This window comes from Oncorhynchus mykiss, chromosome 24 (genome assembly GCF_013265735.2).
Source record: "Oncorhynchus mykiss isolate Arlee chromosome 24, USDA_OmykA_1.1, whole genome shotgun sequence".
NCBI classification, from domain to species: domain Eukaryota; kingdom Metazoa; phylum Chordata; class Actinopteri; order Salmoniformes; family Salmonidae; genus Oncorhynchus; species Oncorhynchus mykiss.
The window spans coordinates 3,335,761-3,354,325 of NC_048588.1; the positions used below are offsets into that span (position 1 = coordinate 3,335,761).

At 43.7% G+C, this 18,565-nt stretch overlaps 1 protein-coding gene across 4 annotated transcripts in view; it reads right to left on the minus strand.

Annotated features, from left to right (window-relative positions):
* The window catches only part of LOC110503507 (protein phosphatase 1 regulatory subunit 37), a 55,616-nt gene that overhangs the window by 25,484 nt on the left and 11,567 nt on the right, over nucleotides 1–18,565 (minus strand). For all 4 annotated transcript variants that reach the window (XM_021581847.2, XM_021581848.2, XM_036961968.1 and 1 more), the window contains one exon: nucleotides 1,775–1,872. In XM_021581847.2, the coding sequence (XP_021437522.2) occupies nucleotides 1,775–1,872 (98 nt within the window). The remainder of the gene's footprint in view (nucleotides 1–1,774; nucleotides 1,873–18,565) is intronic.

Here is an 18,565-nt window from a genome sequence, read left to right on the forward strand (position 1 = left end):
GCCTCCACGTGCCTGTATGACCTCCCTACAACGCCTGGGCATGCTCCTGATGAGGTGGCGGATGGTCTCCGGAGGGATCTCCTCCCAGACCTGGACAGTGTGGTGCAATGTGGCGTTGGTGGATGGAGCGAGACATGATGTCCCAGATGTGCTCAATTGGATTCAGGTCTGGGAAACGGGCGGGCCAGTCCATAGCATCAATGCCTTCCACTTGCAGGAACTGCTGACACACTCCTGCCACATGAGGTCTAGCATTGTCTTGCATTAGGAGGAACCCAGGGCCAACCGCACCAGCATATGGTCTCACAAGGGGTCTGAGGATCTCATCTCGGTACCTAATGGCAGCCAGGCTACCTACCTCTGGCGAGCACATGGAGGGCTGTCCGGCCCCCCAAAGAAATGCCACCCCACACCATGACTGACCCACTGCTAAACCGGTCGTGCTGGAGGATGTTGCAGGCAGCAGAACGTTCTTCACGGCGTCTCCAGACTCTGTCACGTCTGTCACATGTGCTCAGTGTGAACCTGCTTTCATCTGTGAAGAGCACAGGGCGCCAGTGGTGAATTTGCCAATCTTGGTGTTCTCTGGCAAATGCCAAACGTCCTGCACGGTGTTGGACTGTAAGTACAACCCCCACCTGTGGACGTCGGGCCCTCATACCACCCTCATGGAGTCTGTTTCTGACCGTTTGAGCAGACACATGCACATTTGTGGCCTGCTGGAGGTCATTTTGCAGGGCTCTGGCAGTGCTCCTCCTGCTCCTCCTTGCACAAAGTTGGAGGTAGCGGTCCTGCTGCTGGGTTGTTGCCCTCCTACGGCCTCCTCCACGTCTCCTGATGTACTGGCCTGTCTCCTGGTAGCGCCTCCATGCTCTGGACACTACACTGACAGACACAGCAAACCTTCTTGCCATAGCTCGCATTGATGTGCCATCCTGGGTGAGCTGCACTACCTGAGCCACTTGTGTGGGTTGTGGACTCCGTCTCATGCTACCACTAGAGTGAAAGCACTGCCAGCATTCAAAAGTGACCAAAACATCAGCCAGGAAACATAGGAACTGAGAAGTGCTCTGTGGTCACCACCTGCAGAACCACTCCTTTATTGGGGGGTGTCTTGCTAATTGCCTATAATTTCCACCTGTTGTCTATTCCATTTGCACAACAGCATGTGACATTTATTGTCAGTGTTGCTTCCTAAGTGGACAGTTTGATTTCACAGAAGTGTGAGTGACTTGGAGTTACATTGTGTTGTTTAAGTGTTCCCTTTATTTTTTTAAGCAGTATATATGTATATGTATTATTATTATTATTTTTTTTTAAACAGTAGAGGCATTCCCTAGCAGATCTCAGGAACTGCTTATTCTTAGGGATTAGAGCACACATGACCTTGCAAACAGAAAAACAAACATCAACAAACAAGAAAGACACAGCACATAAACCCCCCTGCTGCTGTCAGCAAAGCCCAGCTAGCAACATGACAATCCCCATGGTGGGTGTGAGTGAGCTGCCCCAGCAGGGTGGTTTGAGATCAGGTGATGTTTGATTGTGTGCCAGGAGTGATGAGGGGTGAGAGGGTTCCACTGGTACCAGATTTCGATGAGGTGGTGATGGAGTTGGGGATTTAAAGTCCAGATGTAGGCCTAATCTAGCTCTACGACAAGACTCTAAAGCCTGAATGATGCCCGGTGTTTCAGTGCTGTTATTAGGCTATTGAAGTAGTGGCATGGAGAATTATTTTTCTATCTATATCTGTGCACGTTTCATTCAGGTTTACCTGCATCTGTTTGAGCACTTTGGGGATGAGTTTACAGTTGAGTTTCACACAGGCCTGTCTGTAGGCAGCGAGAATCTCATCCACCGTCACATTCTGGGCTGAAAAACAAGAGTCAGAGCAACAAGGTGAGACACATGATCACACACACACACACACACACACACACACACACGTGGCCTGTTGATGACATTAGTTTGCATCAGACATTATAGCACAGAACGATTGACAACACAATGACACTCCCATTTTCTAGTTATGTTCTCACCTCTTTATAAAACATTTGCAGCAAGTGAGTTAAAACAGTTCAAAAAAATGCAGTGATTTCACACATTGGCTGAGTGAGTCATAAACAAGTGGCATTTTGAGACAGTAAGTATATGGGATTTGCCATCTCCTTAACAAATGGACAAGGAACAAAGCCAATCGGATCCACTCTCTATAAAATGGCTGGTGTCAGTGTTCAGACTGCGTCGGACTCATCAGTGGAGAGAGGGGCAACATGGAGACCCCCGCAGAACGAGGGAGAGCGCGGTGTGTTGTTTTGGAAACTTTTGAAAGTCTATTGAAACGTTTCTTAATAACTAGCTACCTTTTGTTTTTGGATCCCGTGATGTGGTTAGCATCAGTAGGTGGGACTGCTACTATCTGTCCTCGATCCTGCCGACCAAGGCTGGGTCTGAGGAGCTGTTTGGCGTAGCAACTAGCCTAGCTGCTAACTAGCTAGCAGGGTTTTCTTGAGGGCTTGAACGCAGCCCACAATGTGGTTCGCTATTGTGGCTGGGACCGCAGATATTCCTGAGCTTGTGGCTGTCTAGATCCCTGCTGTTTGTTGTTTTTAATCTTCCCTGTGACATGCTCTGTCTGGAACTGCGTAGAGTAACAGCATAAAAGTTTGCTACAACGACAAAAGCTAAAGCCGGCGGGAGTACCGTTGACGACAGTGGCGTCGCTCTATCACAAAAACAAAAAGAGTTCTACAAGCAGTTGTTACAACAAGAAAATAACTTCAAGTCCTGTGTCCAAATACTGGTTCAGTCAACTTATAAAATAATGCACGACCTGACCAGAGGTCCAAAACCTGAAGTTTGCAGTTCTTCAGGGTCAGCTCGATGAGTATAAACAGGATAACGGCAAGTTGGGACAGCAATCTGTAAGTCATTGAGAGAGGACATCAGTACTGTATGTGAATCCATGATAACAGTAACAGAGGGACAATCAAGGCAGAACATGGTTGTGGACAGAATTGCAGAATCTCCACGAGACCTGGACGGAGTCTGAGGACAAAGTGAGGGAAATTATCTCGGAAGAAACAGATGATGGACCACAGGAAGATTGAAGTGGAGCGCGCAAAGGGAACTGGAAAACACACCACCGGCCCAGGTGACAGGCCCAGGGCGATAGTGGTAAAGTTCCAGAAGTTCAAGGACAAGGTAGCTGTTCTGGAAAGAGCCAAGAACTTGACAGGAACATTTATCTTCCTCAACGAGGTCTATGCGGACACTGTGCGCCAGAAGAGGAAATAACTGGGGACATTGCTTATATCCACTATGACAGGCTCATTGTCCACCCTCCCAAAAGCCAGGAAGGAATGAGAGAGACAAGCCTATTGGTTCATAGCTTCAACCTCACAGCACACGCACACATATATCCCTGTAATGCTCAGAGAATATATTATGTCAAGTGTTATTGGCACATAACACAAGCCCTTTCTTTTGGGGTGTTGCTATAGCCCACCAAGTGCTAACAGTCAGTATCTAAATAATGCTTCTGAAATGCGATGTAAATAGAATATAGAATAAACATGAATATTGCCTGGTTTTCATCAAGCAGTCCGCTCAAGAGGAAGCTTTTCACTGTAACCAGTGCCTGTAGTCTGGATCAGGTTATTAATCAACCTACCAGGGTGTTTACAAACACTACAGGAACAAGATCATCCACATGTATTAATCCCATTTTTACTAATACTGTAGAACTTTAATCCAAAGCTGTATCTGTACCCACTGGATGCAGTGATCACAATATAGTGGCTATATCCAGGAAAGCCGAAGTCCTGAAAACTGGGCCTAAAATAGTGTATGAGAGATCATACAAAACATTTATGTGGATAATGTTGAAAATATTTGTTGATCTGATGTGATTAATAAGGAGCATCCAGATGCTGCACTTGATGAATTTATGAAATTGCTTCTTCCAATTATTTATAAACATGCACCTGTTAAGAAACAGATTTCCTAGCCACAGTGCTTCTACACCTGCATTGCTTGCTGTTTGGGGTTTAAGGCTAGGTTTCTGTACAGCACTGAGATATCAGCTTATGTAAGAAGGGCTATATAAATACATTTGATTGATTGATTGATTGTAAATGGTAGAAAGACAAATTCAAATCGAATCAGATGGCTTATTCATCACAAAACCACTTGATGTTGCCTATTATTTAAATTGATTCCGTCATTGGCAACTTAGGCAGGAAGTGCAGACAACGAACAGTGAGCCATCATACTCATGCATAAAAAAAAATATTAATGAAAGAAAAGTATTGCAAGTTGGAATTTTGTAAAGTTAGTGTGGGAGAGGTAGAAAATTATTGTTATCACTCAATAATAACAAACATCCTGGCATTGATAACTTAGATGGAAAGCTACTGAGGATGGTAGCTGACTCTATAGTCACTCCTATCTGTCATGTCTTTAATCTTGGCTTAGAGGAAAGTCTTTGTCCTCAGGACGGAGGGAACCCAAAGTCATTCCACTACCCAAGAGTGTTAGAACCAGTAGAGGCTGCTTTAACAGCAGACCAATCAGCTTGCTGCCAGCTCTTATCAAAACAATGTTATTTCTCTGTAAACAAATTAACAGACTTCTAGCATGCTTAAGTCCTCAACATGTACTGCACTGACACAAACTACTGATGATTGGTTGAAATCAATTGATAATAAAAGCCTTTGACATTATTGACGATAACCTGATGTTGTGAAAATGTATGTGTTTTGGCTTTTCAACATCTGCCATATCAGAGCTATCCATCTAATAGAACTCAAAGGGTTTTCCTAAATGGAAGCTTCTTTAATGTCAAACATGCAAAGTGTGGTGTACCTCAGGGCAGCTCTCTATGCCCTCTACTCTTTTCTATTTTTACCATTGACATCAAACAAACCATGTGTTTCCATGTAACTGATGACTCAACTATATATGCATCAGCAACCACAGCTAATGAAGTCACTGAAACCCTTAAAGAGTTGAAGTCTGTTTTGGAATGTCAACTCGTAATAAACTGATCCTGAACATCTAAAACTAAGAGCATTGTATTTGGTACAAATCATTCCCTACGATCTAGACCTCCGCAGAATCTAGTAATGAATGGTGTGGCTGTTGAACAAGTTGAGGACACTAAATGACTTGGTGTTACCTTAGATTGTAAACTGTCATGGTCAAAACATATAGATTCAATGGTAATAAAGAGAAGTTCTGCTTTTATGACACTGCACTTACAAAAGCATGTCATGCAGGCTCTAGTTTGGTCTCATCTTGATTATTGTCCACTCGTGTGGTCGAGTGCTGCAAGGAAAGACCTTCCCCAGAACACAGCGGCACGTCTTGCTCTTCATTGTAATCAGAGGGCTAATATAAATACTATGCATACCAGTCTCTCTTGCCTAAGAGTTGAGGAGAGACTGTTTCTTATAAAAAGTAGTGATGCAGTCAATGTGAAATTCTAAATTGCATAGTCAATTTACACACAGCTGACTGACACACACACTTACCCCCCAGATAAGCCACCAGAGGCCTTTTCAGTCACCAAATCCAGAACAAATTCAAAAAAAGCGTACAGTATTACATAGAACAATTATTGCATGGAATTTCCATCTCATATTGCTCAAATGAACAATAAAACTGGTAAAAAAAAACAACAGATAAAGCAACACCCCACTAGGCTACATGGGGCGGCAGGTAGTCTAGAGTTGGACTAGTAACCGAAAGGTTGCAAGATCAAATTCCCGAGCTGACAAGGTAAAAATATGTTGTTCTGCCCCTGAACAAGGCAGTTAACCCACTGTTCCTAGGCCGTCATTGAAAATAAGAATGTGTTAAGTGACTTGTCTAGTTAAATAAAGGTAAAAAAATAAGCCACACCCCTGGACTTTTTCCACATTTCATTAATTAAGACAGCATACATGCACACAAACTAAGTTTCATTTTTAAATTAATGTAGTTCTGTCCTTTATTAATGAATGTTCTGTTTCATGTTTTGTGTGGACCCCAGCAAGAGTAACTGCTGCTTTTGCAACTGCTAATGTGGATCCTAATAAAATACCAAATACCCCTCAAGGTGCCTCTGTACTGCAGATTTCTAAAGAGTCCACCGTGTGTGTGTGAGACCGACTGCCACCCAATACCATCTCGCTCAGAGCTAACTCGTCAGATGACTGGGGTGCAGATTTATCCCCATTGTTTCAGCTCAGAGAGACTAATGAGAGAAATGCAGACAACGGGACAGGGGTAGAGGTGGGTGCGCGCGCACACACACACACACACACAGCATAAAAGGTCTGATATTTTGTGCTGCCATCAGTAGTTTGGCAACTTACGCTAAAGTGAGACAAATTGCCTCCTCTCTTCGCTTCCTCCCTCTCCTTTCTTCCCTTCCCCTCTCCTTTCTTCCCCACCCTTCATTTGACTTCTGCCTCTTCCTTCTAACCCAGCCCCACTCCTGAGTGACAGGCCAGTCATCCCTAGCCCGGGTGCCAGTCAGTCTCGTGCCAACTCCAAATGGAATTTATGTTTAGCTTGCCAATGAATCACGCAAAAACAGACACGGGATCAGGCTAAGGATTGTCTAAGGCGGTGAACGTTGAAGATAAAAATGCAATGCATACAGACTCTGCGCGGTTTGACTCCATACAGTATGGTTCAACCACAGACATTCAGGCGCTGCATGGGCATTTTCGTAGTGTGGGATCTTAACACATCAAGTTTTTTTTATATGAATTCACAACAAAGATAACACTGTGTCCTAGTGGCTTCTAGGAAACCTGAGGCTTTAGTAATTCTAACCCATTCAAAGTCAAGTGACAATGTAATAATAGCAATGAGTCGCCAGGGAATATCCCACAATTAGGCTTACTGGGTCGACATGTGTGCTTAAGAGAGAGAGAGATCATGTGTGTGAACATGTTACTGTGTGTGTGTGTGTGTGTGTGTGTGTGTGTGTGTCCATATGCACAAGGTGTAGGCCTGTGTGTGTGTGGGTGTGTAACAGATGTTAGTCTGTACAGTGCACAGCGCGAGAATGAGAGGGTGTGTGCGTGTGTGTGTGTGTGTGTGTGTGTGTGTGTGTAAGTGATCTGCTAGTGGGAGTCACATACTGTGGCTTTGTCTGTCTGCAGTAGACAACTATTCAGTGTTCCCCAACACACACACACACGACTGTCTGATCTCCTCCGATCACATCCCAAATAACTAATGACCAGAGAGCACCACCAGACAACAACACGGTGTGTGTGACAGAGATAGAAACTCACCTTATAGTTCAGGTGTTAGCTTCCCTCGAAAGCATGTAATCAAAACAGATAGTCCATTTCCAAACACCTATAACCCACAGTCCTCCTCTTCCTGTGCCAATTCTAATGACCTGCAACTGCAGGCAGATAGAAGCAGGCCATGGCAGCAGAACTAAAGCTCTCCTGCAGGCCAGACAGGCCCAGCCAGGGATCAGTACCATGAGGCTCTGCCAGCCTTCAGACCCAGAATGAAAGAACAGCCTGGCAGGCTGCTCTAAAGAGCCCTGGAAAGCACATAAACAGAACTGCGCTGCCTATGCAACACACCTACCGCTCAATCACACACACTGAGCAAAAGGTTCAGGGCATCAGGTGTTAGGCCTAGGACTGATGAGGATACGGCAGAGCGGACAACAGAGGGACAAGGCTTTAAAAAGCGGTCAAAAACAAAATGTGTCTGAAGAGAGGGCGAGTGAGTGCATTGTGTGTGACAGAGCGAGAAAGAAAGAGTGTAGGCTATGTGCGTGTGCACCCAGACCTGTTGATCCAGGAGAGGCTGGATTGTATTAGAACCACCTGGCTGGACATCCAGGGCAGGCAGCAACTCAATAATCACCCGTCTCTAAATACAACACAAAAGTCTCTTGTGAGATCTCCTCAAACTAACAGAGCTCGAGCATCTTCCCTTCCAACCAAATCTCTAGAAGCAGATTGTGAAATGACTGTCACGATCCCTCCCCCTCAAATTAAGACCATTCTTTTGCCATCAACGTCACACCCAAAAACACATTCAACCTCAACATAGAACATATCGCTTCCATTCTAGAAAGTGAAGCCTAAGTGAGACTCAAACTGAGGTACATGTCAGCTCATGTCAACACTCTCTGTGTGTGTGTGTCCTTGGATAAGAATTTGGTCTAGCTTGCAGTGTTGTTGTAGAGCAAGAGTGAGCGTAAACACTTTCCGGAGGGGGGGATAGAGAGACGTGAGGCGCAGGAAGAGAGCATCATTCCCACAGCCCAGAGGTGGAGAAACTCCGCTGGTTCTCACAGCATGCACACACATACAACATTCTGGAATATTCATGATCACCTTGTTACCTACTCTCAGTACAGTAGAGCGCTAGGACTCAGCAAGTAAGGAACTAGAGTTGGAGTGGGAGAGTGTTCTGTTGAGAGGCCAGGGGCCACACTGTGTACCATATAGATAGATGCCTGGCCAGGTACAGCTCAAGGTCAACAGAAGCAGGGAAAGACTTGCAATACAAGCTACAGGGCCATAAAGTCTGGGCTGCTCCCCTCCCCCAGTAATCTGTGGGTTTTACTGCAACAGCACTGAGCACTAATTCACCTTTAAGCACCACAAACTCTACTGTATGGAGAGGGGGGGTGGTGGGGGGGCTGTATCACACAATCCCTGGGTCTAAACTAGACTCCTAAAACCAACATACAGTTTGAAAGGGAGATTGTCTGTCTGAGCTCTCAGGACAAGCCAAACGCACCATTTTATCTCTCCTTAAATGACAAAAATTTGCAGGCAGCAGGCACAAACCAACACATACTGTCACTAGGATTATCTATTGCCGACATCAATAACTTGTTTGTACGGCACCTGGCTGCACAAAAACCTGTGGGGTTCGTTCACACTGTTGTGAAACAAAAGAAATTGGATGACAATCGATTGTCTTTCGCATTCCTTTTCTTTGTTTGGCAGATTTGGGTTTATTTAAATATATCCCATCAGGAACAATGTAGCCTAAACCCTTCGCCACAAATGCAGGTATTTGAGCCATTGAACCATATTTTATGTGTTCAAGCAAATGTTCAACAGACGGTCCCTGATTGGGCGACACGTTATAAACAATGACAGAATTCACCTCAGTGGTGAGCTGGAGGCCAGGCGAGGCGTGTACAAAAAAATATGAGAGAACCTGTACAGTCTGGGGCTGCTATGCGATTACAACACTACTGCAGGTATTGGCCAGCCTTCATTAAGCCGCCATGGAATGCACAAGTTCTCAAGTGCTGCTGCAGAGCCTCCGCTCCCAGCTCCTGAGCTTAGCTTGCTGATTCGTAATCAAATCGGGCCGACAACACGAAAAATTAACACTAGAAAAGCCTGGCCTTGAGGGACCCCACGAGCTATTGACAAATATTTTGGACGTCAACACGAACAGTCTTTAAAAAAAAAATATACATCTCATATATGCTATTGTAAAAATAATCATTTGGTTGTGTTTACTAAGCTCTTAGGTAACAGAATATGAAAGAAAAACGAATAAATGCTATTAGAAATCAGTTATGTACAGTGCCTTCAGAAAGTTCTCACACCCCTTGACTTTTTCCACATTTCATTGTTATGAATGGAATGACAATGGATTATTTTTGTAATTTTTTTGAAAGGTTCATGAAAAATAAAACACTAATATATTTTAATTAGATAAGTAAACAACCTCCCCGTGTCAATACATCACAATCACATTTGGCAGCAATTACAGCTGTGAGTCTTTCTGGGGAAAGTCTAAGAGCTTTGCACACCTGGGGCCTCATTTATCAATCATGCGTTGGCACGAATCTGTGCGTATACCATGCTTGTAATCATTTCCACTCGAGGTGTGAGATTTATCAATATGAACACATTTGCTTGAGAGTGAGCGTAACTTTATGCACAGCTATGACCATGAGTACGCAGTGCCAAGTGGTGGAATAAGGGAACTTGCTTGTCAAGGTGTGGAATGGGGAAAATATGTTGAACATTTGTGAAATTGAGAGTAATAAATAATTTTTTCGATTTAACAAGAAGTTTTTCATTTGCTGTATTGGACTTGTTAATGGATGAAAGTTACTTATTTCTAAAAACTAGTTTTGAATTTTACGCGCGCTTGCCTTTTCAGCGGAATGTTGTCGAGGGGTTCCGCTAGCGTTCCGCTAGCCTGCCCTAGAAAGGTTAATTGTGAATTCATGGAACATATATCATATAATTGGACCACATCAGTGCATATAAAGTACAGTAATTTGTTGAATTAGTCACGTGTGAAAGTGAAACTACTCTTGAAATACTATAAAAATCGAATGAGATGGCTGATCTTGCTCTGTTGGATGATTTGGCACATTGTGCATTTAGCAGAGAGCGTGTTTCTAGAGAGAGGTGGAACTTTTTTGCAGAAAGCACAGATCGGTTTTGGGAAACGATATCTGATGAGCTAACCTTAAGATTTTTGCGAGGATGAAAGACCTACTTCAGAAAGGCAAACATGCCATTCCGGTGCTCTCCACCCTTGGGTGTTTGGCAACATGCAGTTCTCAGCTGGAATCTCTCAGCCCCCAATGAGCCAATGTTTTGGAGGCAATCAAAAGCAAAAAAGAACAGTAACATAAAAAAAAATTATACACCATCGCAAGAGGGCTTTCTTTGCCATCAATGGGTTCACAAATACAAACGGCCCAATAGACTGCACCCACATCGCCATAAAAGCACCAACCCAAAATTAGTTACCATGTGAACAGAACAGGCTTCCACAATGTGAAAGTGACAGGTTATGTGATGCGCAAAAGATGCTGCTGAATGTGCTGGCAAGGTGGCCCGGTGGAACGCACGACTCGTTCATTCTGCAGAACAGCAATGTTGGCCTTTACGCCTCCAGGAGGGAGCTGTTGAGGATGGATGGTTTATGGTCCTCAATAAAAAATGTTTTACTGGTCAAGCCACAACTGAGCGAGTCAAAGAAAACATTTTGGCTGTACTCGTCTCATCCTCTGACAATAGCACCTCTATTTCAGTCGCTGAAAAGTGATTTTTTTCTAAACTTTTTTGTTTGCGCCGTTGTCTCTCTCACGGTAGGGCGTTTTATATTCCCCATGAGTTTTAAAGGGATCATTTTGAAATGCAAATAGCCATGGTCGTGCACGATCACCGAGGCTGAGAACCATTGGTATTTATCGATGGTTCTCTCCTACCAGTGTACGTATGACTCTCGTGGGATTGTTTGATAAATCACGCTTTTTCTGTGCGTACGAACATACTAGATCGCACGTAGTATTTTACAGTAGTTTATATACACAATATAGATCCTGCGCCAAATGTCACAGTGGTTGCAAGACACTGTCTTGTAAGCCTCTCCAGGTCTCGCAAATTGAAATGTGTTTGAGGATCGGTGATGATCTGGGGGTGCTTCATCAAGGCTGGAATCAGGCAGATTTGTCTTTGTGAAAGACCTGTGAATCAAGCCACGTACAATGTTGCCCTGGAAGAAAACTTGCTTCCGTCTGCTCTGACAATGTTCCCCAACTCTGAGGATTGGTTTTTCCAGCAGGACAGTGCTGCATGCCTCACAGCCAGGTCAATCAAGGTGTGGATGGAGGACCACCAGATCAATCTAATGAATAACTTCACCATGCTCAAAGGGATATTCAATGTTAGCTTTTTTATTTTTACCCATCTACCAATAGGTACCCATCATTGGTAGGCATTGGAAAACCTCCCTGGTCTTTGTAGAAGAATCTGTGTTTGAAATTCACTGTTCAACTGAGGCACCTTACAGATAATTGTATGTGTTGGGTACAGGGATGAGGTAGTCATTTAAAAAGTATGTTAAAACACTTATTGCACACAGTGAGTCCATGCAACTTAAATGAGTTAAGCACATTTTTACTCCTGAACTTATTTAGGCTTGCCATAACAAAAGGGGTTGAATACTGATTGACTCAAGATATTTTAATTGTCATTTTTAATTCATTTGTAACATTTTCTAAAAACATAATTCCATTTTGACAGTATGGGGTATTGTGTGTAGGCCAGTGACAAAACAAATCACAATTGAATCCACTTAAAATTCAGGCTATAACACAACAAAATGTGGAAAAAGTCAAGGGGTGTGAATACTTCCTGAAGGCACTGTACACCATCAGAGACATTGCACCATCACTACACTGTCCCTCCGGCAACACACTGTAGGCCTATATGGCAGTGTACAGAGGTGAATGAGAGAAACATTATTAGGGGAACAAGGGAGGATGGGAGTAATGAAAAACGGTATTGGCCACTGCATCATGGAGAGGACAGGACTGAACGAGAGTCAGTGAGGCAGGTAAGGTAGAAAGAGATGATAGGGAAGGAAGGAACGAAGGACGGGAGTAAAGAAAAATACTTGGATGGAGACCGAGGAGCTCTGCTAAACCCTGCTGACAGCACAGAACTCATCGGAGCGAGCCAAAAGGTGGAAGGAGAACAAAGAGGGTAAGCAGATATGTGTAAGTGAGACAGAGGTGAAGAATGGAGGGAATACAAGCAGGCCACTGAGAAAGAGGGTAGAAGGCAGGCAGTTCTACTGAGGGTGCGGCATAGAATTAGCCCAGGTTGGTAGAACTAGAACAAAAGCACAAGCCAAAAGGGAGTACAGTCTCCTAAGAGTCTTCAACAAGTGCGGGACAATTTGGCTTGGCATATGAAGAGGACTCAAACAATTAGAAGCCATTAAAAAGTGAGCCCTGGTGAAACAGGCAGAACCTGCTCGCTTCTCCTGGGGCCTGAACGGAGAGGAGCAATCCCTATTGAGTTACTAGTCTGGGTAGGGCAGCAGGGAAGGGGCCAGTCTAAATACAATGCTCTGGGCCAGTCTTGGTGGGCATTTTATATTGTGCAGTAGTTATTTACTCAGAAACCTACACCGCCTTCAGAAAGAATTCATACCCCTTGACTTATTCCACATTTTTTCTGTTACAGCCCAAATTCAAAATGGAATAAACTGATTCTCTTACTCACCCATCTGCACACAATGCCTCATGATGACAAAGTGAAAACATGTATACATATTTTAAGTATTCACAACCCTGAGTCAATGCGTTAGAAACACCTTCGGCAGCGACTACAGCTGTGAGTCTTTCTGGGTAAGTCTCTAAGAGCTTTGCACACCTGAATTGTACAATATTTGTACATTATTCTTTAAACTCTGTTAATCTGGTTGTTGATCATTGCTAGACAGCCTTAGATTTAAGTCAAAACTCGGTCACTCAGGAACATTCACTGTCTTCTTGGTAAGCAACTCCAGTGTATATTTGGCTTTGTGTTTTAGGTTACGGTCCTACTGAAAGGTTCATTTGTCCCCCAGTGTCTATTGGAAAGCAGACAAAGAGGATTTCCTCTAGGATTTTGCCTGTGCTTAGCTCCATTTAATTTTTTCGGAGGAAAAAAACTCCTTAGTCCATGCAAATGATAAGCATACCCATAACATGACGCAGCCACCACCATGTTTGACAATATGAAGAGTGGTACTCAGTGTTGAGTTTGCCCCAAACCCAACGCTTAGTATTCAGGACAAAAAGATAAATTGCTTTGACACATTTTTAGCAGTTTTACTTTAGTTCCTTCTTCCAAACAGGGATGCATGTTTTGGAATATTTGTATTCTGTACAGGCGTCCTTCACACGCTGTCATTTAGGTTAGTGTAGTAACTATGTTATTGATCCATCCTCAGTTTTCTCCAATCACAGCCTGGGACGGCAGGTAGTCTAGTGGTTAGAGCGTTGGACTAGTAACCGAAAGGTTGCAAGATTGAATCCCCGAGCTGACAAGGTAAAAATCTGTTGTTCTGCCCCTGAACAAGGCAGTTAACCCACTGTTCCTAGGTCGTCATTGAAAATAAGAATTTGTTCTTAACTGACTAAAGAAATTTAACCATTGGCCTCATTGGTGAAATCCCTCAGCGGTTTCCTTTCTCTCTGGCAACGGAATTAGGAAAGACACCTGTATCTTTGTAGTGACTGGGTGTATTGATACACCATCCACAGTGTAATTAATAACTTCACCATTCTCAAAGGGATATTCAATGTCTGCTTTGTTTTATTTTTACCCAGCTAACAAAAAAAGGTGCCCATCTTTGCGTGGCATCGGAAAACCTCCTTGGTCTTTGTGGTTGAATCTGTGCTTGAAATTCACTGCTCAACTGAGAGACCTTACAGAGAATTGTTTGTGTGAGGTACAGAGATGAGGTAGTCAATCAAAAATCTTGAGTGAATCCATGCAACTTTTTATGTGACTTGTTAAGCTACTTTTACTGCTGAACATATTTAGGCTTGCAAAGGGGTTGAATACTTATCAACTTAAGACAGCTTTAATTTTTAAAATTAATTTTAAAAAATGTCAAAAAACATAATTCCACTTTGACATCATGGGTTATTGTGTGTAGACCAGTGACAATCTCAATTTAATCCATTTTAAATTCAGGCTGTAACAAAATGTCAAGGGGTGTGCATACTTTTTGAAGGCACTGTAACGGTCATTTAAATCAGTCTAAACAAATCTGACCTTTAAGCTGACAGGAATGCCTCCTTTTACCTCTAGATACAGTCTACATTGTGCCACTAGAGATACTGGTTAGAGTTCAGGCTCTGTCGCAGCTGGCCGCGACTGGGAGACCCATGGGGTAGCGCACAATTGGCCCAGGGTCGTCCGGCTTAGGGGAGGGTTTGGCCGGCAGGGATGTCCTTGCCTCATCGTGCACTAAAAGTTATTTTTTTAAATCCATGGCGGGCCAGGCGCAGTGCACGGTGTTTCCTCCGACACATTGGTGCGGCTGGCTTCCGGGGTTAAGGGGGCATTGTGTCAAGAAGCAGCGTGGCTTGGTTGGGTTGTGTTTCGGAGGATGCACGGCTCTCGACCTTCGCCTCTCCCGACTCCGTACGTGAGTTGCAGCGATGATACAAGACAAACTACCAATTGAATACCACGAAATTGGGGAGAAAAGGGGGTAAAAACATATATATTTTTTAAATACATCCTACAGTTCCCTATTGAAAATGATAAGTAGTATTAGGAGTATGTTTACGCTACTACTGCTTTGGAGGGGTTTACTACAGCAAATGCAAAACAAGCTAAATTAATCCAAGTGCAGTCTGACAACTTCTCCCTGCATCTCCCTCTTTTCCTCCTCTCTCGGTCTCTTGTTGACAAGGAACAAAGTGCAAACACACACTCGCCATCGGTGCAGTGCATTTTCCCTTCACCACATTGGCTGGGAGGAGCAGAGAGCAGAGTGTGGAGACACTTATCAGTGCTGAGGGGGACTGTCTGGGTTAGAGAGGGAAAGCAGTTGGTGCCATAGAATTTGATTGAGTAGATTAAAAGAAAATGTTCTGTGGTAGGGTGGACCGGCTGTGTCCATGTTTAAACGTTTGTTTATCAACACCTGTAAGAATTCTGTGCCTAGTCTCAGTTTGACATGTGGAGCAATGCTTTTCTATTGCGTGGACAATGACATCTCCTGTAGATTTTTAGAACCATGTCCATTCTACTCATTCTATGCTGGGCACGGTGTATGTGAAGGTACTGGGACCAGGTGTCTGCACTAGCTAGAGCATCCAAGTCATCTGCGGACCGCATGTGGGACTGAGACTTCAGAGGATAGGGTTGTCTTCACTTAAAACGTGAGGGAGAAGAAAGGAGGAGAGAGTGGGGGCACGACTGAATGCTGCTTTGAAGATAACAGCATATTACTTCTGATGTTCTATGGTAAATAATCTCTTCTGAAACATAACTATGATCTCGGCTGTCAATTAATATTACCGTTCTGCAATGACCGACAAATTAGCATGGAAGAGAAAGCATGAATGTTTGACTAACTTATAGTCAGGGCACAATGGAAAGTGAAAGTCACCTGAGCTAATCAATTGTGGCTGAAGGGTGAACACTGATTGTGACTCAGGGTGTGGATGACATGGTGAGATTGAGACTTGCTGGGCCATGCCAATAGACAAGGTGGTCTAACGATCAGGGTTGACAAAGGATGAAAAGGAGACGAGAAAAAGAGTAGAGCTAGGCACACCTGATGAGGAACTGCACTTGTCACTGAGAAAATCCATGCAACACTACGGCATGCAACATCACAGGTTCTTTAATAGACACTCCATTTCATTCTGTGACCTGTATCGATCGGCCCCCACATTCAGGGGACTAGGAGGAATAGAAATGGCAAAGCAGCCATTTTGTAAAGTTGAGAGGTCACCAGGACTGGGCGTAGGGTTCAGATGGAAGACAGGAGGAATGGTCAGTCAGTCAGCCAGCCAGCAGTCGCCCTCTGGACGAGCCTCCAGGAGGGAGGGGGGCCGGGACTGGAACTGACACCTACTTAACAACTGAGTGTTAAGAGAGTCTAAAATAGCACACCCCCTCTCCCCGGGCCTCATCCCTGCCATTTCACACCACCATGCTGCACAGGGTGGCAGCAGCGTCAGTCACACATGACAGCTGACGCTGGTCACAGGGGGAGAAGAACGCATGGTCCCTGCCAGAGAACAGCCTATGCTACAGATCGAGCCATACTGACAGTGCCCTGGATGGATGCCTGCTAGGTGGGGCTGTCCACAACAAAATAAAATCTTGGTCGACCTAGTCGTCTGATCTTTCAACCATTTTCCCCTCCTACATAGACACACCCTGTGTTTCTCCCAAAAAAATTAACTATGTAGGTTACTGAGCTTGTTTGATGCTTTAAGAACACTGTGATTAATGAATGAAGACAAATTATTCAAGAGGGAGCCAGAGATAAAAATAATAAAAAATAAAAAAGTTCATGACCCTCTGCTGCTGCTGCTGGCCTTCGCAGATTCTGCCGTTAAGCTCCTGAAGTTGCCGGTAATAAGCTAAACCAAGGGTCGGCAACCTTTCCCATTTGGAGTACCAATTTATTTTACCATTTCTACCGACCTGCATGCCAGTTAGGATTTTCATATGAACATAGACAATATCCTGATAAATAAATATCCTCTAAATCACATGGCTACACACTTGGCCTGTCTGCAAGGAACTTGAAACATTGTATCAACTATTAACTTGGGTCTGGGCTGAAGTGGCCGGGAGTGATTATTGAAAGAGAGCTGGAAAGATTTTTCAAATAGGCTATGTTGAGGAACTATTGACATTCTCAATGGATGTAAAAACTTGCTGTTAGAATCTCCACAGTGGTGGTGAGTTACAACAAATCAGAAATACTATCAGATTCCCAAATGGGCACATTTATAGGCCTACATTTGCGGAGGGCAAGTAGCCTAGGCCTACTTTAAGCATAATCAGGTGCGCATCCTCACTCAAGATTGACAGGAGCGCTAACAAACAAAAGACAATTAATAAATTTACAATTCGTAAGTGAAAAAAATAATTAAAACTTGTTCCTCACAAAGTGTAACATACGTTATGAGGTCCTCAAACAACATGTCCACTCCAACAATGAGAACAGTAAAATAATAATAATATTGAAAGCATTAACAAAAATTACGGGAATTAACGGTAAATGTACTACTGATACTGGTGAGCGATCACAATGGATTAGTCCACTGAGACATGCGTGAGACACCTATCTCGTGTGACATAAAATAATTAAATATATACATTTGCGACTGCTTGACTAAAAAAGACCAACAGTCTATCGACCAGTCGATCAAATGGGGTCAGCACTACTGCTGGGGGGAGGGTCAGGATGGAAAAACAACATCTCACAAAGAAGGGAGCCCCCTACAGCTTTACATGGGAGGAAATATAGGTGGATGGATAACTGAATCCATCTGAAACACATGCGGAAGTAGTTGTTAATCTATTTCACATAGTAGGAACTAGGGTTGAGTTTATACAGATATTCATATCTCCATACCATCCTCTCATTACGGGATTTACGGGATTACCGGCTTAGTACACAGCAGGGCGCCAAAAAACCCAGCAAAAAAGCCCATTGGGCGTCTAACCAAAATGCTAACAAAATGAGCACAAGTAAGAGCGAACAAGCGAATGTGAACAAGAGATATTGTGCTAATGAACAAAGTTGACGCATGCTTGTATGACGGAAGAACACCGCGTGTACACACGGGGTCTGTGTGCAGTCTGGAATCACTAGGGCAACAGGCCTGCCTGCTCGAAGAATATTGGGGAGGAGCAGACAGGCCGAGAACAAAGAGAAGAAAATAAAACAAGGAAATCAATATACAGAATACTCATCCAAAGGGCTTTGACTTCTCAAACACAGCAGGTGCTAACACAATATGACACCCCGTCACCTTATTAATTCAGCCACTTACTTAGATAGCTAGCGATTTAAACGTTAACGCAGAATTCTGTGTTCTGTGCTTCAGTCGCACTTCTCCATTCGGATGAGAATTCAAACAGCATTCCATCAGCAGACAACATCTTTGGTACTTTCTCGGTGTAGCTAGCATAAATTTCTCCAGTAAAATGCAATATTAACTTTTAGCCAAACAATAGGAAATGTACACTGAACAAAAATATAAAATGCCACAACTTCTGGTGTGACC